Raw genomic sequence first — 19,451 nt, 5'->3', positions numbered from 1 at the left:
ACTACAAACAAGCCACTGTGAATACCAATGAATCCCTGAGAATCAGACCCTTGCTTTCAAATGACAGTTTTGGAAGCTCCATAAAAACGAGCGAGTCCCAGTGGTCTTGTCCAACCAAATATACTGTCACAATTCTGGACAGGCAATTTGGAAGCCATGCACATCATAGAGGCCTGACTGCTACTTTCCAGTGAAAAGCAAGCATAAGACGACATTCAACCATGAGCTGCACCCTTTTTTCTTCCATTTCTTAATAAGGTAAGAGGTAGTCAATCATCTATGCTGATGCAAATAGTAATCTACTTCTCTGGGTCAACTGTCTCTGCTCAGGAGAAAACTTATCTGGACAGTAGAAGAAAATAATAGAATCACAAGTATGCTGTACATAACTATGAAATGTTAAGTTATAAAGTCTATGAACATAAACAAATAACACATGGAAAAATGATTAGAAAAGAGGCATACCCATCAACATACTCAGAAGTCTCTGGACCTTTGAACTCACCCCCACAACTCTGTACAATCCTTGGTCATTTATACCTATTGGAAGAAACAAAGCGTTAGCAAAAAATAACATTACCATATTTTAAAAGCCGTCATCAAACAGTTGCATTCAGAATCTTTGCTAACTAACATTCGCACATTCCTGTTGACTACAAAAATAACTTTTGACAAAAGCAAGTGTTTACCAACTTGTTTTACTAGCTTTGTATTTCTGAGTTGTGGTTGAAAAATAATCTCGTAAAACAATGTTCTATGTGGACAAAAATGTAATGAGTCAATGTTAATAAAATAAGTATGGACATACTGAAATGTATACCAATGCAATTTGTAAAGATGCACTAAAACTTTTATGTTTCTTATGTTTACTGATTGTTTACATTTTTCTTGAAAAATGCTAGCCTTTTAAAAAATACGGTGATGATTAGTACATTAGAAAGAAAGAAATCATTATTTGGATGATTCTTGAAAAACCATGGAAATTCATTTAAAACTAAAGCAGAACTGTATTTTTTGCAGGGGAGTTGTTATATGTCTTGTCCAGCAAGGAGCTCTGAAACTTCAAATAAACATCACCACAAACTATATGGCAAAATGAACCAGATCACTGCATACTCTCTCTCTCTTCAAAGACCTGAAAACAAAGTATCCCTGAGTGAGAGAGACAAATAAAGGTAAGAAAATTTATTGTCAAACATAACTTAGTATGCTAAGCAAATGTCTTTTATTTGGATTCTGATCTGACAAAACAAATGGTAAAGTTTATTTTTCAAGCAATCAGGAAACTCCAGCATCAACATATGTAAGAAAATGTCCATTTCTTAATGTTGCATCCTGAAAGGGGTAAAAGTAACCTTGGATTTGCTTTAAAAGGAAGGAAGGGACAGATGAAGCAACTGTGGCAAAATCTCAGTAATTACTGTATCTCGGTGGGAAGAATATGGGAGTTCTCTGTCCCAATCGCTCCACTTTTTTTATACTTGAAAAATTTTGTAATAATGACTTCCCAAAAATGTGACTTATATTTACTTTTCAAAAGAGTTGCAGCTTTCTGGCTGTGTGTTTATTTTCTGTGCAGTGAATGTTAAAACTAACAAGAACACAACTGGCTGACAAGGAGATGATGCCTCAAATCTCCAAAGTTTCAAAACAAAATAACACAACAAAAAAACCATGGAATTTGCCCAATGGGGTTTACTTTGTTTTCACCTCCCCCTGCTTGGAGTGATGAAATGAATACTAGACAGAGACTAAAGAATTGGATTCAAATCACTGCTCAGTCACTCCCAACAAGACAAGAAACCTCTCTGCATCTCAGCGCTGCATCTGAGCTCAAGGCCTGAGTCCCAGGCCCTGCGTTATGCTGGGAGGGAAATGAGATGACACCAACATGTGTTCTGCAGATTATAACTCACGGCACGCACGCACACTTTCATTATTCCTTGCCAAACATCACTTTTTCCTTCTTTTTCTACTTTTTGCCTTTTATTTATTCCTCCTTACTCATTTCTTTAAGCTTTGCAAATGTCCTATTTTTTGCTTCTGTTATGGGCTGAACTGTGTCCCCCCAAAATTCAAATGTTGATGTCCTAATCCCCACTACCCCAGAACGTGACTATATTTAGAAATCATGTCTTTAAAAGAGGTAATTACGATGTAATGAGGTCATTAGGGTGGGCTCTAATCCAGTATGACCGGTGGCCTTATCAGGAGAGACTAGGACACAGACACGCACAGAGAAAGGACCATGAGAATATGACTATCCACAAGCCACAGTGGCCTCAGAAGAAACCAGCCCTGCCAACAGCTTCATACTGGACTTCTAGCCCCGAGAATGGTGAGAAAAGTCATTTCTGTTGAAGTCACTCAGTTTGTGATACTTAGTTATGGCAGCCCTAGTAAACATACACTTTTCTCTCTCAATTATCTCATTAGAGCTCAAAGAACCAGAAGAGCGAAGCCTGGCCCTTCATTTTCATCAATCTATTCAAAATGCTGAAGAACCACGGCAGCAGAGATGCGCCTTCCTGGCAGAGAATGCTCACGGACTCCAAGAGAGGAGAAAAACACAGCCCATCCCTGCCAGGAGCTGGGAAAAATAAAAGGAAGTAGCCAAGAAACAAAAATCAGAGACCTTTTGAGACTGCTACAGGAGGAAAGATTGAGCCTCATTCCTTCCTTCTTTTAGACGCCACGAGGGCATGTCCAGATAGCTTAAAATACCAGAAGATTTTTTTTTTCACTACTACTCTATTTAAAAAAACCTAAAATAGTTTGACCTCAATGCCAGAAGCCAAAGAACAAGTCCTATTTTGCAGTAAAACAAAGGTGCCTCTATGAAAAGTGCCTGAAATACATGGAGAGATGAAATAAGAATGTTACTTCAGCACTGATCATCACTCTGTGCTGGTAATGACTATCAGATAATTGATCAAGTTCAAATTCATCAACCTGAAAGGAGAGTTAATTGCTAACGCATAATGAGAGGTGCAAGGGGGAATTAAAGCTACTCAACACAGCTTTTACTCTTTTCAATGAAATTTAAAATAAACCTCTCACAAAAGCAGCTTGGAAATAGCACGTAAAATGCATACACTCGAGTGTTATCAGATCTTCTGTTTCCTGTTACACTGTTCTCAAAGGTTCCGGACTAAAACAAAATGAGGATTGGAACATACTTTACGTACATACACATGTTCATACAAAAGATGTCAAATAATAATATAGACCACCCAATATGCCAAAGCATATTAGTGGGTTTATCATATCGTCTCTAGCTTCTCTTCCAAATTTTCCTCTTTCAGCCAAAGCGAACACTATTTCTAATCACCAAGTATTAGAATTTTGAAATTATCTTCGACTTCTTTCCTGTCACTTTCCACATGTAGGAAGTCAATGCCCTCTTTGTTCAAACTTCAAACTAATCTCTGCCTCTTCAACCCAGTCTTGAATTTCATGCACACACATTTATTAAGGAACCCCTGCAAAGAAACACAATTATAAACCATTGTAAACACCATCATCTTCTCTTTTCCTATCTTTTTACTTTTCAAACCACTTTTATTACCCAAGGTCCTCTCCATCCCCATTTAAGAGTGAGCCGTCAGCTGAAGCCCACATGCGCCAGCCTTAACCAGAAACACAAAGACACCCATAGCGGGCCCCTCCTCATCCACCTACATCTAATGCAGAGTATTCGCCTCAATCAGAGCACACTGCGGACCGTCACCCACAAATAACCAAGTGAGTTCCATCCTCCTTGACTACATTCAGGCTGAAGTCTTCGGAAGACTTCCCTTCTCTTCTCAGATTTACTCATCTCTCACGTATTTATTCATCATATACGTGCCAGGGGCTATTCTGGTTGCCCAAGATTCAACAGTGAGGAAAATAAAGTCCCATCCAAACCTTCAGAACCAGATAAAATCCCCTCTTCTCACACCAGCCGACAAGGATATTCCCTTATTCTGAACATAACTCATAATTAATTCCTTTGAACACTTGATTACATTTTAAAACAAGTCCATAATCCCTTAGTCACAATTCCCCAAATCAAAAACCTGAATGGATAGGAGACCACAGTGATATTCCCTTATTCTGAACCAACTCATAATTAATTCCTTTTAATTTAACACTTGATTACATTTTAAAACAAGTCCACAATCTCTTATTCACAATTCCCAAAATCAAAAGTCTGAATGGCCAGGCAGGGTGGCTCATGCCTGTAAATCCTAGCACTCTTGGGAGGCCAAGGTGGGAGGATCGCTTGACCTCAGGAGTTCAAGAGCAGCCTGAGCAAGAGCAAGACCCCTTCTCTACTAAAAATAGAAAAAATTAGCCAGGCGTGGTGGCACACACTGAGATTGAAGCAGGAAGATTGCTTGAACCCAAGAGTTTGAGGTTGCTCTGAGCTAGGCTGATGCCATGGCACTCTAGTCTGAGCAAGAGCAAGACTCTGTTTAAAAAAAAAAACAAAAAAGTCTTAATAGAGAGAGAGGAGTGACGTGGAAGATGACAGAACAGAAGAGAACCCACTCCCATCCACCCAACAAGAGGAAGAATTCTGCACCCATCCAACAGCCAAAAGTCTCTGTAAAAGAGCCTCGGGCTTCAGGTAGGAGTTTGTAAAACCCTGGCGAAGCCCAAGACCTTGGAGGGTCATTTTGAGTGCAGACTGACACCCAGGTGGCTCATCTGCCAAGCTTGCTCCTGGGTTCAAGGCTGGAAATGGTTCAGTCCTTCAAGGGGCTTGGCTACAACACTGTTTGGACTGAGCCTGCAACCAAAACTATCTGCCAAGGGATCCAGAAGGAATCACACACACTAGTGCCTTGTTTGCCTGCTGGCATCAGTCTCAGCAGTGAACCTGAAGGTTGCCCAGTGGCTCAGCTGACCAGCACCCCCCTCAGCCAAGGTCCCGGCTCAGAGCTGCTGACATAAGGACCCTGAGGGAGACTCACCTATATCTCACACCTCGGCAGTCTGAGCCTCCCTGAAGGGCTCATCAACCTCTGTCCCACAGCAGATCCAAGCTTAGACCAGGCCCCTCCCACTGCAGTCAGGGAGCTATCCTGGCTGTGCTAAGATCTGCTGAGAAGTACACCCAACTGGTACAGTCTTCTAGACTCAGGTCCCTGGCCAGTGTTCCCACATAGGCCCAGTATCTTCCTTAGGTCTTTGCCAGGTTCATCTAGGCCAGAAAGCCACATCAACCTAGGAACCCTCAAGAGACTCATGGCAAGAGCATCTTCTAGTGCCAAGATGGCTGCAGTGGTCACAGGCTCAGGGAACAAAATAGTCAGTCTGCTTAGAATCCCTGGAAGGTGCTCTGACGGACAAGCACTAACAAAACCACGCTGCAAAGACTAAAATACCTAATATCCCTCAGTGCACAGACATCAAGAACATTCAGGGACCAGTGCAGCAAAGGGCACCTGTAGTCCCAGCCACTTGGGAGGTTGAGGCAGGAGGATCACTTGAGCCCAGGAGTTCTAGGCTGTAATGCATGATGATAGTGCTTGTGAATAGCCACTGCACTCTCTAGCCTGAACAACATAGTGAGACCCTAATCTCTTTAAAAAAAAAAAAAAATGTTTTAAAACATTCAAGGAAATAGGGAAAGATGATCTCAAACAGACAAAGTGAGACACCAATGACCCACCCTGAAGTGATGAAGATGTGTAATCTCTCCAACAAAGAATTCAAAATAGCTGAGCTTCCTTCTCGATGAACTCCAATAAAACACAGAAAATCAATTCAGAAATTTACAAGATTGAAATAATTTTTAAAAATCAAAAAGGAATCCTGGAACTGAAAAGATCTGAATGCTTGACCTGATATCAGCTTATTTAAGTATTTTCTCCATTTAGTGTGAGTATTCATATTTCACCCTATTAAAAATAGTTTCCACACCAAACCTATCTGGATCTATAATATACTATCTAACATATGTCCTATATTGCCTTAAATTTTTTTTAATTTAAAAAAAATCTACATTCCAAAATACATCCTGCCTTAGAATTTTCACATGAAGAAATGTGGACATGTATTCCACCTTCTCTCCCCAAAATACATAGAGATATTACCTGGAAAGATATCAGGTCAATCTTAGTGTTTGTTTTTGTTTTGTTTTTTTGAGACAAGGTCTCACTCTGTTGCCTAGGCTAGAGTGCAGTGGCACCATCATAGCTCACTGAAACCTCAAACTCTTGGACTCAAGCCATCCTCCTGTCTCAGCCTCCTGAGTAGTTGAGACTAGAGGCATGCACCACCATGCCCAGCTAATTTTTTATGGAGACAGGGTCTCACTCTTGCTCAGGCTAGTCTCAAGCTCCTGGTCTCAAGCGATCCTCCTGCCTTGGCCCCCCAAAGTGCTAGGATTACAGGTGTGAGCCACCACACCCCAGCCTAGTTTTTGTCTATGATATCTTTTATAGGCTAGCTTGCACAGAATAGGTATGGCTAGGTTGATACGATTTAAAATTAACTTAGAATTATAGATATAGACTGCAGCCAAAATCATAATTTAGAACTGAAAAATTAAAGTTAAAATATCCAAATTATTTTAACTTTTTCAGGATATAAATGCTCACTAATAGAAAGACTTTTAATAAAGATTTGTAATCTGGTCATAGTGTTTACAGGTCCAAAGGTTTTTTTCTTTCTTTTAATAAATGAGATTGGTTCTGATCATTAGCAAAGAAAAGGTAAGTTGCTCTTCACTGCAGTGATCAGCAGCTGCTGACAGCTGTCCCTGGGTAAAACGGATAAGGTGAAATCGAATGTGTCTCATTTCCCACCATCTGTCTCCTCCAATCTCCCACAACACTGTCACAGAGCACTACCCACACCTTTCTCGAGCAGAGGGTCAAAGTGGGAACCAGTCAAGTTCCATCATCATCTCTGCCTAGCTGTGTCCCTCTTGGAACCCAAGTGACGTTTCCAGAGCCAGAGTCAATTCCACTCCAGAAAACACCCGAATGGAAATACTGACCGCCAGTGGGCACCCACAGGCCCTTGTTGGGATGGAGAAGCAATAGGGAAAATACGATGTTCTGGGACAGTAAAAGAGTGAGTTGCAAAAGTAAAATAAATTCAATTAAATAAGAGAGGTAGAGGCAAAGGCTGGAATGGCTGCCACTGGCAAGTCAATGTGGTGACTAAGAAAAAAACAAAAAGGAAGCAGAAAAGAGTTAATAAAAAACAGGAAAGGTAAACAGAGACAAGAACACAAAATGAAAGGAAGGAAAATTAGAAATAAAGGAGAGGATAATAGGCTAGAAATTATGTACCATTTAATTTCCTGTTAATTTCATAAGAATTACTGAGGACTTACTATATTTTAGGAACTAAGATAGAACAGAGTGAAGACAGAGGATAAAATTAAAAAGAGAATTAAAATTAAAAGAGTAACTTGAGGCCAACTAAGCCAGGAAGTCCTCTTTTTTTTTTTCCTTTTTGGCCTCAGGAGCAGGTTCTATATCAGATACCTCTGTATTCTTAATACCTCAGCTGGTCCTTAGCCCATGGTATGCAATTAACAAATGAATTGAAAAATTAATGAATGAAATGTGAATAAATGATTAACAAAATGCTTAGATTAACAAAAGATGGTAATTAGTAAAGGGAATATGGAAAAAATACAAGGCAAAAATAGATATAACTAGACAAAAGAGAAGGGCTCAAAGTGGAAGATAAACACTTTTGATGATAACAGGCACAAAAGGATTGAAAAGGATTTTGCAGCTGTATGATTCTACAGAAACACATTATCAAATTCCATGGGTCTATAAACTAACATTCACTCAGCTTTCATCTAGTAACCAGCAGAGTGCCTGGCACAGAACAAGGTACTTAATCATTATTTGTGGAGTGACTGAATCCTCTGTTTGCACTTGTGTGCGTTGACAACAGGGGTGAAAGGTCATTAATGTCCGTATTCGTATTCACCGAATTTACATCAAAAGTTTGCAACATTTCATTATTAAAGAGGCACATGTGCATATACATACATGTGCGTGCACAGAAAGGTAGGTCTGCCTAATCCCTCCAGCACTGCAAAGACAAATTCCCCTGTGAGTTATATGATAAACATATAACTATGTATTTGTAAATATTAATCATTATTTTAAATGTCTAATTATATTTATATATTTTATCTATAATTATAAATACCAGCCAATCTTGAAAGATTCTTAAAAATAAAAGGAAAAATGCACTATTCGTGAAATGATTAGAAAAAATTTTGACAAAATACCTAGCAACATGGCTACAAATGATATACTATAAAGGTTAACTCAAAGAAAAGCAATGAAGAGACTCATGAATATTGTTCCAGGTCATAGGTAGGCTAGAAAAATGTGATAGTGTGTTTCTTACATATATTTATAACTAATTCTCAATAAACACTATGTTTAAATGTCTGTGTAAGTATAGTAAACACTTTCCTGGCTATCTGCTACACCGGGTTACATAAAAATAAACAGGTTCATACACAAAGATAGCCTTCCAAGATACTTAGCAATTCATAACATTTTAAGGTCCTGTCAAAAATGTGTATTTATATCAAATTGGCTTTAAGTATAAGCAGACAGAACCAAGAATGATTTGTTCTATTCCATCAAAGGGATATATGCACCATCATAAACTTCAGATATTGTATTTACATAATTCTAAAGCTTTGGAAGAAGGATGGATTATTTTTAACACTTGCAGTGCATTAAATACTGCAAAGAGCAGGATAAGAGATGATTCCTAAGCATTAAGATAGAAGATTAACTACAGCTGAATAAAGATGATAAGTTCAAAATGGTACTGAATAATATTTTAAACTTTCTGGACCTTCATGCCTTCAGTTTTTTTAAAAAAAAGCCTATCTTGAGCAACATAAATTTGTTAAGGTTGCAAGATATAAATTATTACAAGTTAAGGTGACCGATACCCTGGAAACTTCCAGCTCTATCACCTCTTAGCTGTGTGACCTGGCAAGTTACCCAGTCTGTCTGCACTCAGCTCCTTCATCTGAAAAATGGGGTTAATGATGGAATGGGGTATTGTGAAAATGAAAGATGATGTTTAGAAACCATGTACACGAGCTTCACACACACACCAATCATTAAAAGCTTGAACTGAAGCATAAAATTCAAAATTAATTTCAAAATAGGCGCAATACATACAAAAATCACTCCAACCAAGGTATTCTGTCTACAGCCCACTTTCATAAAATAAAGCACATGCCGGGAAGAGTCAAAATTTATTTAATAACAATGACTCACAGACAATATAAAATTCTTGCTCACCAATGACATTTGCAATTTCTTTTCCTGGATAATAACTATTTGGGCAGCAGACAGAAAAACATTACAGACAGCTGCTATCTGCCAGCAACTCATCTCCATCTACTTCCTATAGGTTTTGCTTCCACTTGCATCTTGGCCTTCACATACTCTTTCTGTGTAAGCCCATTTCTGTACTGCGATGAATGAACAGCCTCCCCACAAGCAGGCACTTTTAGGAAAGGTCTCAAGACTTCATTCCCACGGTTTTCCCACACCCAAACAAACCAGCAACTGAACACAGCAAAGACATAGGTTGGCCCAGCATGGTGGCTGTGCCCACTGGGGCTGGCTGTCACATCCACTACTGCTCCCATCCCAGCGTAAGTCAGAAATATGAAAAAAGAACAAGGCAAATATCCACTTCCTGGTCTAAATCCGTATTTTTGGAAGTACTGATAATTTCAGGGCTCTAAAGACACATCCAGGCTTGACTCTCAGTCTCATCCTCTCGAATCCAACTCTGAAACACAAAAGGTAGGTGTGGCTTATCAGCTTCTATGTTTACATCAGGGTCAAAATGGACTATGTACTAACTGTGGCTGGCCTCGTTTCCAGTTTCTAGCCAACACAAGAGAAATCACTTTAGCTTCAGACCAGGCACCTTGGACTTGTTGCTATTCCTTGCTACAACCACCCAAACCACTGGCAAGGTGCCTCAACAGGGCACAGAGAAAAGCGACACAGTATCAGGGAGTTTCCTCTTTCATTAGTAACACCTGGAGTCCCACACTCCCTCAGAGGTCTGATTGTCTACCGGTCCCAGGACCTAACAGAGACACTAGCTACGACTCAATGTGCCCTTCAGTCTTTCCTTACAGTATGAACCAGCGTGAACCTTGGGCAAAAGGAGTATCTCATAGCCTCTGGGCCTTTTGGCAGAATTCAGCTTCCTTATCAAAACCAAGCTGCGGTTTTGAACATCTCTCTCTTCTTCTCACCCAATTTCCACTGCCAGAGGATAATTCTGACTGAGAGTCCGAAGACAACTGTCTGAATCCCAGCTCTGCCACTTCTAGTTGTATGAACAGGTTTACCCTAACTTGTTCCAAGCCTCAGATACCACATGTGCAACTGAGCCTAACAAATGACATGTATCTGCTCACCACTTACAGAGTTTCGTGGAGACTGGGTCACAGAGTATATGAAATACTCCGAAAACGTAAAATGCTATTAGGACTTTAAATATTGTCAGATGCAATTTCCACACTGGCATTATGTCTGCCACCAAGAGGCCTCCCAAGGAGTTGCAGATTCTCCACAAAAGAATGAACCTTTCTTGTGCTGATAGTGCATTTTCAGAGGTCCACGGAGAACTTGATATGGGAAGAAGGTAGGAGTCCACTTTGGAACGGCTTAACCCTAAATCTAGCTGAGCACTTTCAAAGAGTGATACACCTCAATCTTCCCTCTCCACTTCCCTTCCTATTGGACTGTCAAACTTTCTTCTTTGAAAATTTGTCTTTTTCTTTCTCTCCTTCATCTCCCACAGAAGATCAGCCTACAGAGTTTCCATCTCCTCACACTCACTGTGGTTGAGGGCACAGGTATTGGCCGAGTATGCTGCTCTCTAGCTCAGAGACTTAAACAAGTTGAATCACGTCTCTTCACTTCAGTTGCTCAAGTAAGTGGGAATAATGCCACCTGCCTCGTAGGGTTCTTGTGAGAAGAATAATACATAAGAAAAACCAAATACAACTGAGCTATTATCTAGTTTCTTGACTTCCCAATGACGAAACCCACTGGTGGCTTCTTGGTCTTCCTCCTACCTGAACCTTCTGGAGTATTTGACAAAGTTGACTTCTTCCTCCTTGGAACCTCCCAGATAACAGATTCCTTTCACCATACTGCCTTGCTTCTCCTTTGACCATCTCATGTCTCCATTATTCTTCTTCCTCTCATCACCTAAATGAAAGGATTCACATAGATTCTGTCCTTGTCTCCATTCTCTTCTTGCCTTACCATCTACCTGAATGACCTTCCTGACACTCAAAACTTCTCCTCTCCTTCTATTCCTTAAAGATACACATGTTATTCAAATTCAGAATATCCAAACCAATCTATATTCTTCCCAAACCTACTGTCCATCTTGTATTTTCTATCTTGGGGAAAGGTGTCATCTACCTTAGCTGGAAGCTCAGTCAGTTTTTACTTTCCCTTATTTCCTGTAACCAAGAGGTCATCAGATTCTGTTTTTCTGCCAAGTCCATCTTCCAATCTGTACATTTTTCCCACTGCAAATACTCTAGCGTAAGCCTCGATCATTTCTTAATTGTTTCCAAAATCTAAACAGTCATCCTGCCTTCCATCTTACCCCCAATCAATTCCACTCTGTCAAATATCTCAACACACTCCTGTTCAAATCTCACCACAGCCTATAGAACTGAGGCCAACTATGCAACTCAGCACCTGGGATCTGCCACACTCTGGATTCATGCTCACAAACCATCTTTCCACCATCCTTCCACCCGCTCACCTCTACTAACATCACCCCAGGTGGGTAAGTGTACCCTCTGTTCCAGTATCTCCCTCTGGAGCAAAGAGCCAGTTTGCTTAGAGTTTTGGAAAAGTCTTCCTCTAGAGAAAGGGCTTGCTTGCTGGCCATTATGAAAGATTCGGGTTTTCCAAGTTCAGAATTTTTCTCCTATAACACAATCTACTGTATCATCTATAGGTATATTCTGGCCACTTTTGTAGTGCCCTTGAAAATCAAGGCTCAGGGAACCAGTGTAAAATGCAATCATCTAGCTACTGAAAGTAATAAACCATCCTTTGTTGCAGATCCAGGAGTCCTGTGTCTTCTACCAGTATCCCTGAAACTACAAGGGATAACTTATTAACATGAAAGTAGCATAAAATCTCAGCGCCTTCACTGTCTTGAAGTTAGACTGGAGCTAAACTTTAAGAATAGGAACGACACCTCCACCATGCTTCCCTCTAGTATCTTTCCTGTGGGAAAGATTCCAAAAAGTATGAACAAACATGTGTGTGACCAGGAATAGGTAAGTATTAAAGTAAGCTGGAACGGACGGGGCAGCTAAATAAATTTATTTTCAAGCTCATGTAGCTCAAGTTTAGAAGCAAAATTTTACTAACATATATTAGAAAAGAGACTCAAACTCAGAGCAGAAGTTGGCCATTGCTTTCTACAAGACTCCTTTTCAACCCTTTGCAACAGAGACGAAAACATCAAAAAAGACCTAAGGGTGTCTCGCTGCTGCCACCTGCCTCTCCACCTCAGAGCAGCTGCAGCAGCAGGTACTAAATCAATGCCAGGCAAGTGGGAACAAGGACTTTTTTTTGGGGGGGTGGGGTTTGAGGGGCAGGGGAGAGGGGCTTCTGAGGAAACATCATCTACAAGCCATAGCATTCTTCCTGAGACTCTCACCTTTTTACTGCTCAAGATATTTTACAGCTGAAATATCCACAAACCACTGAAGAACAGGAGGTTAAAAGCCAAACCAGTTAATTTTGCTGCTTATTAACAGGAGCTACATAAAATTACTAGATAAAGTGAACTCAGTGATTTATTCCCCTATGTAAATTGCTGTTTAAAAAAACTAAACAAAGTTCCTCGGTGCTCCTAAGGGCCTTGAATCAATAATGGGACCACTTAATTATAATTGGCCTCAATTACTGGATTTAGCTTTAAATAAGCAACTCACATTCACTGAGCACTCAACATGTGCCAAGCAGCATCCTCTTTTAATTCTCATAACCCTGCAAAGGGGATACTACCACTACCATCATCCTGTCTTATAGATGATAATATGAAGATGTGGAGGGGTTAAAGTTGCGGCCTTAAAAAGCAGTAACACTGAAATTACAATCAAGATAGACTTTGGAGCTCAAGCTCCTGGCCACTATAGTAAGAGTGGATTGAGTACTATAAAAAATGATGCCATGGACCTCATCAGAACTTGATGCAAACGCACAAAGCCTAGGATGCCTGCTCTGCAGCAAGACAGTTTACCAAGTTTTTTCTCTAAAAACATCGCCAGCATTACTGGAAAATACACCATTCTCATTCTCTTATACCTCCCCAATCTCCAACCCCAACTATACCCTGAAGCAAGATGATTTATCTTAAGGACTATAAAAAGTCTGATTAATTTTCTTCATTTGTTTTGTGGATGTGTTAAGGACAAAGAAAATGGATAAAATCATAGGTAACAAAAAGAGAAAAGAAGGTTGGAGAATTCATGGGCTGGAAAAAAGCAAAACAAAACAAAACACCAGTCATCGCACAACAGGAAAATAAGAGCCCTAAACCACAGGCAAAGACTTGGGGTATGCCATCTCAGAGGAAGTATTTGCCCCTATTAATTTAGCTCAAACATTCATGTGGTAGCTAATAGCTTTCCAGAGTGCCCTTAAAACAAATAAGATTACTAATTGAGAAAATGAATATTCAGTCCTGACTTGCCTGGATTTAGTATTTCAATTTTGCATTTGCATTTCTACAGACACCACAAGACTCTTCAGCTCCCTCCCACATAAGACTGTCCTCTATTTTCCACCCACACTCACCTCACACCCATCCTGATTAAAAAAGAGACTGCAAGCAAGAAACTCTAGTTTACTTACTGTAAATTTTCTGAGGACGGCTGTTCTTTATTTTCTTCATTTTGCATGTCATTTGCTCTGAGCAATTTAAGATTAATGTGCAACTGTGGTAAAGTATGATTCAAGTTCACTTTGGGTGTTTTCTCTCCCACACCCCTAAACATTAATACTGAAATTATACATTATAATCTTCTATCCGAGCGCATCTTGAGACCCTATACAATTCCAAAGTGCTCTCAAAGAGGCAGAACAATCTTTAAGCCAACTTCAGTAAGATTTTCCAAAAATCTAAAACTTAGCTTTGCAAAGGAAGAGAAATTCACTTTTACGTACGACAAATCAAAGACTGTCACATCTTATATGTGGCTTCCTACCGCTATCCTATGAGTTCACAGCTCGTTACAATGCTGAATTTGATAACTGACAGCTTGCCTAGACCAACATTTTAATGCCATACTCTAGAAAATTAAAGTGAATATTCAAATTATCCACATATGGAAGATTTTTTCTAAAGAGAAACTTCATAAACAAAAGTGGCATATAAATTTAGTGTTAAATCATAATGACTATTTTAAAAATAGCAACTAAAAGATGTTTTTAAGCACCTGCCTTTGTTTTTGCACACACCTGAAAACCTAGGCATCATGAAGGCCCAGAAAAAGACGATGTACCGGGCACAGGGGGTGGCTTCTTAGGAAGGGGACTCCTTTACTTGAGGAAATTATGTAATCGCACTCCATGCTCTGAAACAGTAAGACCCTTTCACATGTAACATGACTTAACTTTCTGTGTCTAATACGTTTACCTGCAATTCAGAAAGATGCTGACATAAATTTGTGAATTCATAAATTCACAAATGATTAAAAACTAGTCCTATATATGTTATGTGAAAAGTACAAATCCAAACACACATAGAATTCTTTCAATAATTTTACAAATTATACATAATATTGTCAATATGGTATTTTAGTCAAATTTCTGAATACCTAAGCAAAAAGCAAATGCTTATTGAGTGCTTACTATGTGCGCAAGGCACTGACTGTATTTAGAAATGAGAACAGGAAGGTGAAGGATAAATATATTTTCACCATTCCAAGTAAATAATAAAGTTCCTGAAATGAAGTAAAATATAGGAAATATAATTAACAACACTATGTAATATAACAGCCAAATGAGGATCATGCACATTTCAGGATTAAATAATGCAGGGGAAATGAAGATATACAATTAATGAGTGTCCACTATGTACAAAAACTACTTTTTCCCTGAGAGATGGGGTCTTGCTATGTTACCCAGGTTGGTCTCAAACTCCAGACCTTAAGTGATCCTCCTGCCTCAGCTTCCCAGAGTGCTGGGATTCCAGGCATGAGCCACTACACCCAGCTAAAACTAGCTCTTTTAATCCTCACAAATCTGGGTAGGAAGCAGACAGTGTGAATGAAATTCCTAGTTACTTTTTTTTTTTTTTTTTTTTTTTAAGAAATGAAGGGTCTGAGAGGCTAAGAATCTTTCCAAATGCCTATCTTATTGTACCACTTTAGAGCTTACATCTGACAACTCCTTATCTCCCAAAGGCAAGACAGACCCTCAGCGGAGCAATCCCAGTGCCCGCTCCTGCCACATCCACTCCTGCCGTGCCTTCTGTCTTGCCTCATGATTCGTAGGTCCCAGATCCATCACACTCTTTCCAACATCTATGCTTCGATCCTGCTCTTCCCTCTGCCAAATTCCTCCCGACATTCCACGTGCTTGTAAACCTGGACGATTCCTCTTGGCCTGCAGAACTCAGCTCGGGAGTCAGTGATGTTTCAGAGGTCCAGGAGAGGCAAGGGAGGATGCCACGCCCGTTGTCATTTTCCGGAGATGCAGGCAGAGCAACTGACTCCATCACGAGAGAGCCACAAATCACGGTGACTGCACAGCGGTGTTTGTTTTCGGCAAGACCAAGACAACAGAGAACAGGCTGAGTAAAGCTCCTCCAGAATAATGGGTGTTTTCCCACAAAGGGACAAACCACTACGGGATGCCAGAAACCAGGTGTCACACAGAGATGAGAGGAGGGGCTGGGATGACATAGTGGGCAAAGTGAACAAGACCTTCCATGCACCCTTCTCAATTTGCCTGGATTCACCTGAAAAGCATTTGAAATTTAAATGCCCTTGGCTTCTGGCACACTGAAACTTTGCCACTTTTAGTCATTTTGTTATTTCTTCTCTCAACCTCACAGTTTAGGATGGACGTTCTATCCTACATCCATACGCTCACTCTCATAATCCTAAAAGCTCCATGGACCCATGACCCAGGGCCTTCAAAAACCCTACTTTCTCAGGAAATCCCTTGTGGCTTCCTCTATCCCCTAAAAGCACATTAGAAAATCCCTCTCTCTACTTGACTACTCTGTTCTTATTGGGTCTTTCATTACCTAAAGCAGAGGCCCAGTCATCACCAATTCTGATTCCACAGATGTGGACTGAACCCAGGGACCTGCATGGTGAATGTCATCAGGTCTGTGAAGACCTCTGAGTCTACTTGATATCCTTTGTTTCCAAAACTGAAACTTGAAAGTGAAATTCCTTGGAGAACTCTGATCCTCTATGTACAGCCAACTGCTGGAAGTGACTAGCACACCTTCAGCAAAATCACTCAGATATCTCTGTGCCATCTGCCCCACACCCAAATCTATTTTCCAGAATCAGTTACCTCACTTATGGAATACTCTATCCTAAGCAGAATTCTAGGGCATACTACACATGGCCACCAATACGGTTTCCATATTTACCTTTTTGAGCCTGCTACTTGGCTACTCACCAACTTCTAGCACTTAACTCGGTTCCCTCACAATCAAATGCACATGCCTGATCTCCTGCTATTTCTTCACACTTCCTTTCCAATCAAGTTTGCCTGTCTCATTCTGTCTCCACATCTTTCCTGAGGTTTTTCTAAATGCCAAAATATACTTTCCTATCCTTTAAATCTGAGGGAGCCTATTCCTAAAGACAGTCCTCAATTAACATCATCTTCCTAACCACCAATATGCACTCAGATTCCCTTAATCTGTGCAAATTTGTAACATTTTTATTTCATTACCTGGTATACTGCAATTGCTTACAAATCTCTTATGCTTTGTCTGCCATTAATAAATCAAGGACAAATACATAACCAACCTTCCACATGTACCCCAAAGGCCTAGAGCAAGGCTGTGTACCCCCTGTGAGTGCCCCATAAATACTGGTTAACTGACTGGTTCCGGTTAGAACCAGGGTTGAACGACGATACATCATCTGTTATTGAGGAAAGGAAAAGAACATTGTGCTATTTTCTTTGGGACCTTCCTGTTTTATTTGTTCGAGTTTAGATTGGGCTATTTTTAAAAAGAAGTTAAGAGAAAAGCACCCTACGTACCAGGACACTATCACCATGAAGATAACAATTGTGCACCCCATTTCTCCAAGACACAAGCGACTCTTCCAGTAGGACTCCCACCCCTCAGTTCACAGCCAATAGCAATTAAGTCAGAATGACTGGGTATGAGAGCCTGGCATTAGCACAAGATCCCAAGTGATTCCAATGTGTAGCGAAGTTTGGGAACAACTGCTTTAGAGAGCCCTTCAGCTTGGTATACATAAGCCATACTTCCCTAGTGGTAGCGTTGGTACACATTATTAACTAATATTTGTTAAATGGATTAAAAATCAGTTGATCTGACTCCCACACTTGCCATAATTCCATGAGCAAACAACTCTATAGAAATGAGACAGTATGATTCGTTAATTTATGCTGACACTGAGGCAAAATGGAGTTCATTCTCATCTCAAAACTGGAATAACTGCTAAACAATCCCACCCAGGCCAAGACATGCTAATATCCATATATTATATTTATTATATGTATCATGTTATTTAAGATGTTAGCACTAAAAATGTCATCTTTTCTTAGGGTATGAGGACTACAATAAATTTTAGACTTTTGTCTGCTGCTTTGCAAATATTTCAGAGGTATCTCAAATAAGGTTGATAATAAAAATGTCAAATGCCATTTTCAAAAGAACATGTTAAGAAAAAAGGTCAAGAGAACTAAGTCATTTTCAGAAGCAGCTGAAAGCCAGAGGAGAATTTAGTAGAGGAGAGGTGAGTCTAATTTTATTTAATTTCTTGATTTCTTAGATTTCTGCGAAAGGCAAACAGGAGAGAGCAAGGTCCCAGGAACTGAATAATTTATTAACGCAGCAAGTGTTGTCTGAGGCTGACTCAATGCTAGGTATGGTGTGTGCACTTAGAGACACGTGGTCCAATAATCTAGGAGCTGTGGGCAGGATGAGATTTTCAATACCCAAGTTAGAAACATGACATATTCTTTCTTTTTTCAATCAAATCATAGTCTGGGCTACTCTAGGAGATGACAAATTGAGTCCCCCCACCCCCGACTTATTCAACCTTTCAGCTGCGGCTATGAGTCTGTGCCACAGCTAGCTTGGACCAGCTGGGGAGCTGGAGGGTCTCTGAGTCTGGACCAAGAATGTCCAACAGAAATATTTAACCCACCTACATGGATTCTAAGTTTTCTAGTAGCCACATTAAAGTAAAAGGAACCAAGTCAATTTCAATTGGCAAAATGTTTCACCATTTTAACATAGGTTTACGCTGATGATACAACATCTTTCAAAGATCTGGCCGGGCGCGGTGGCTCACGCCTGTAATCCTAGCTCTGGGAGGCCGAGGCGGGTGGATCGCTCGAGGTCAGGAGTTCGAGACCAGCCTGAGCAAGAGCGAGACCCCGTCTCTACTAAAAATAGAAAGAAATTATCTGGCCAACTAAAAATATATATACAAAAAAAAAATTAGCCGGGCATGGTGGCTCATGCCTGTAGTCCCAGCTACTCGGGAGGCTGAGGCAGTAGGATCGCTTAAGCCCAGGAGTCTGAGGTTGCTGTGAGCTAGGCTGATGCCACGGCACTCACTCTAGCCCGGGCAACAAAGTGAGACTCTGTCTCAAAAAAAAAAAAAAAAAAAAAACATCTTTCAAAGATCTTAACGAGATAGTTTAAATTCTTTTTCATATTCAGTCTTCCAAATCCAGCGTATATTTAAATATATGTATCTCATATACGCTGTGTGTAATCAAAACAGTAAGATTATAAAAAATATCTTATACTTTTAATGCTGTAACCAAAAACAAAAACAGGACCTTGTAAGGCTGCCTGATTGTATTACAAGTCAACAGCTTTAGGTGTTTTGTTTTGTTTTTTTTAAACCAAATTTCTAAACATGGATCTTCACAATCTTGGAGAAAAAGTCCTTTTGAATAAATGACTAGTTTAATGAGTATGATTTGAGGAAAGACCTCTTAAAGTTTGATTAATTTCCTTAATCAAAATATGAAGTTTTATTTTCATGATCAAAAATTATTCAAAACTAGCTCCATTCATAACAATTAATTTTGATGCCAAATATTTCCTTTTGAAAGTTTTAGTCCTAATTCCAAATCTTATATCCACATGCATAATATACAAGGACTAATCCAGAATAATAAAATGGCAGTATTTGTCCACAT

At 39.9% G+C, this 19,451-nt stretch overlaps 1 protein-coding gene across 3 annotated transcripts in view; it reads right to left on the bottom strand.

The window, feature by feature from the left end:
- Positions 1-19,451, bottom strand: part of ARHGAP10 (Rho GTPase activating protein 10) — a 277,640-nt gene that overhangs the window by 111,591 nt on the left and 146,598 nt on the right. For all 3 annotated transcript variants that reach the window (XM_045552099.1, XM_045552100.1, XM_045552101.1), the window contains one exon: positions 466-540. In XM_045552099.1, the coding sequence (XP_045408055.1) occupies positions 466-540 (75 nt within the window). The remainder of the gene's footprint in view (positions 1-465; positions 541-19,451) is intronic.

Source organism: Lemur catta, chromosome 5, assembly GCF_020740605.2.
Source record: "Lemur catta isolate mLemCat1 chromosome 5, mLemCat1.pri, whole genome shotgun sequence".
NCBI classification, from domain to species: Eukaryota; Metazoa; Chordata; class Mammalia; order Primates; family Lemuridae; genus Lemur; species Lemur catta.
The sequence above is the reverse complement of the archived record's forward strand: the minus strand, read 5'-3'. Positions and strand labels throughout refer to the sequence as shown.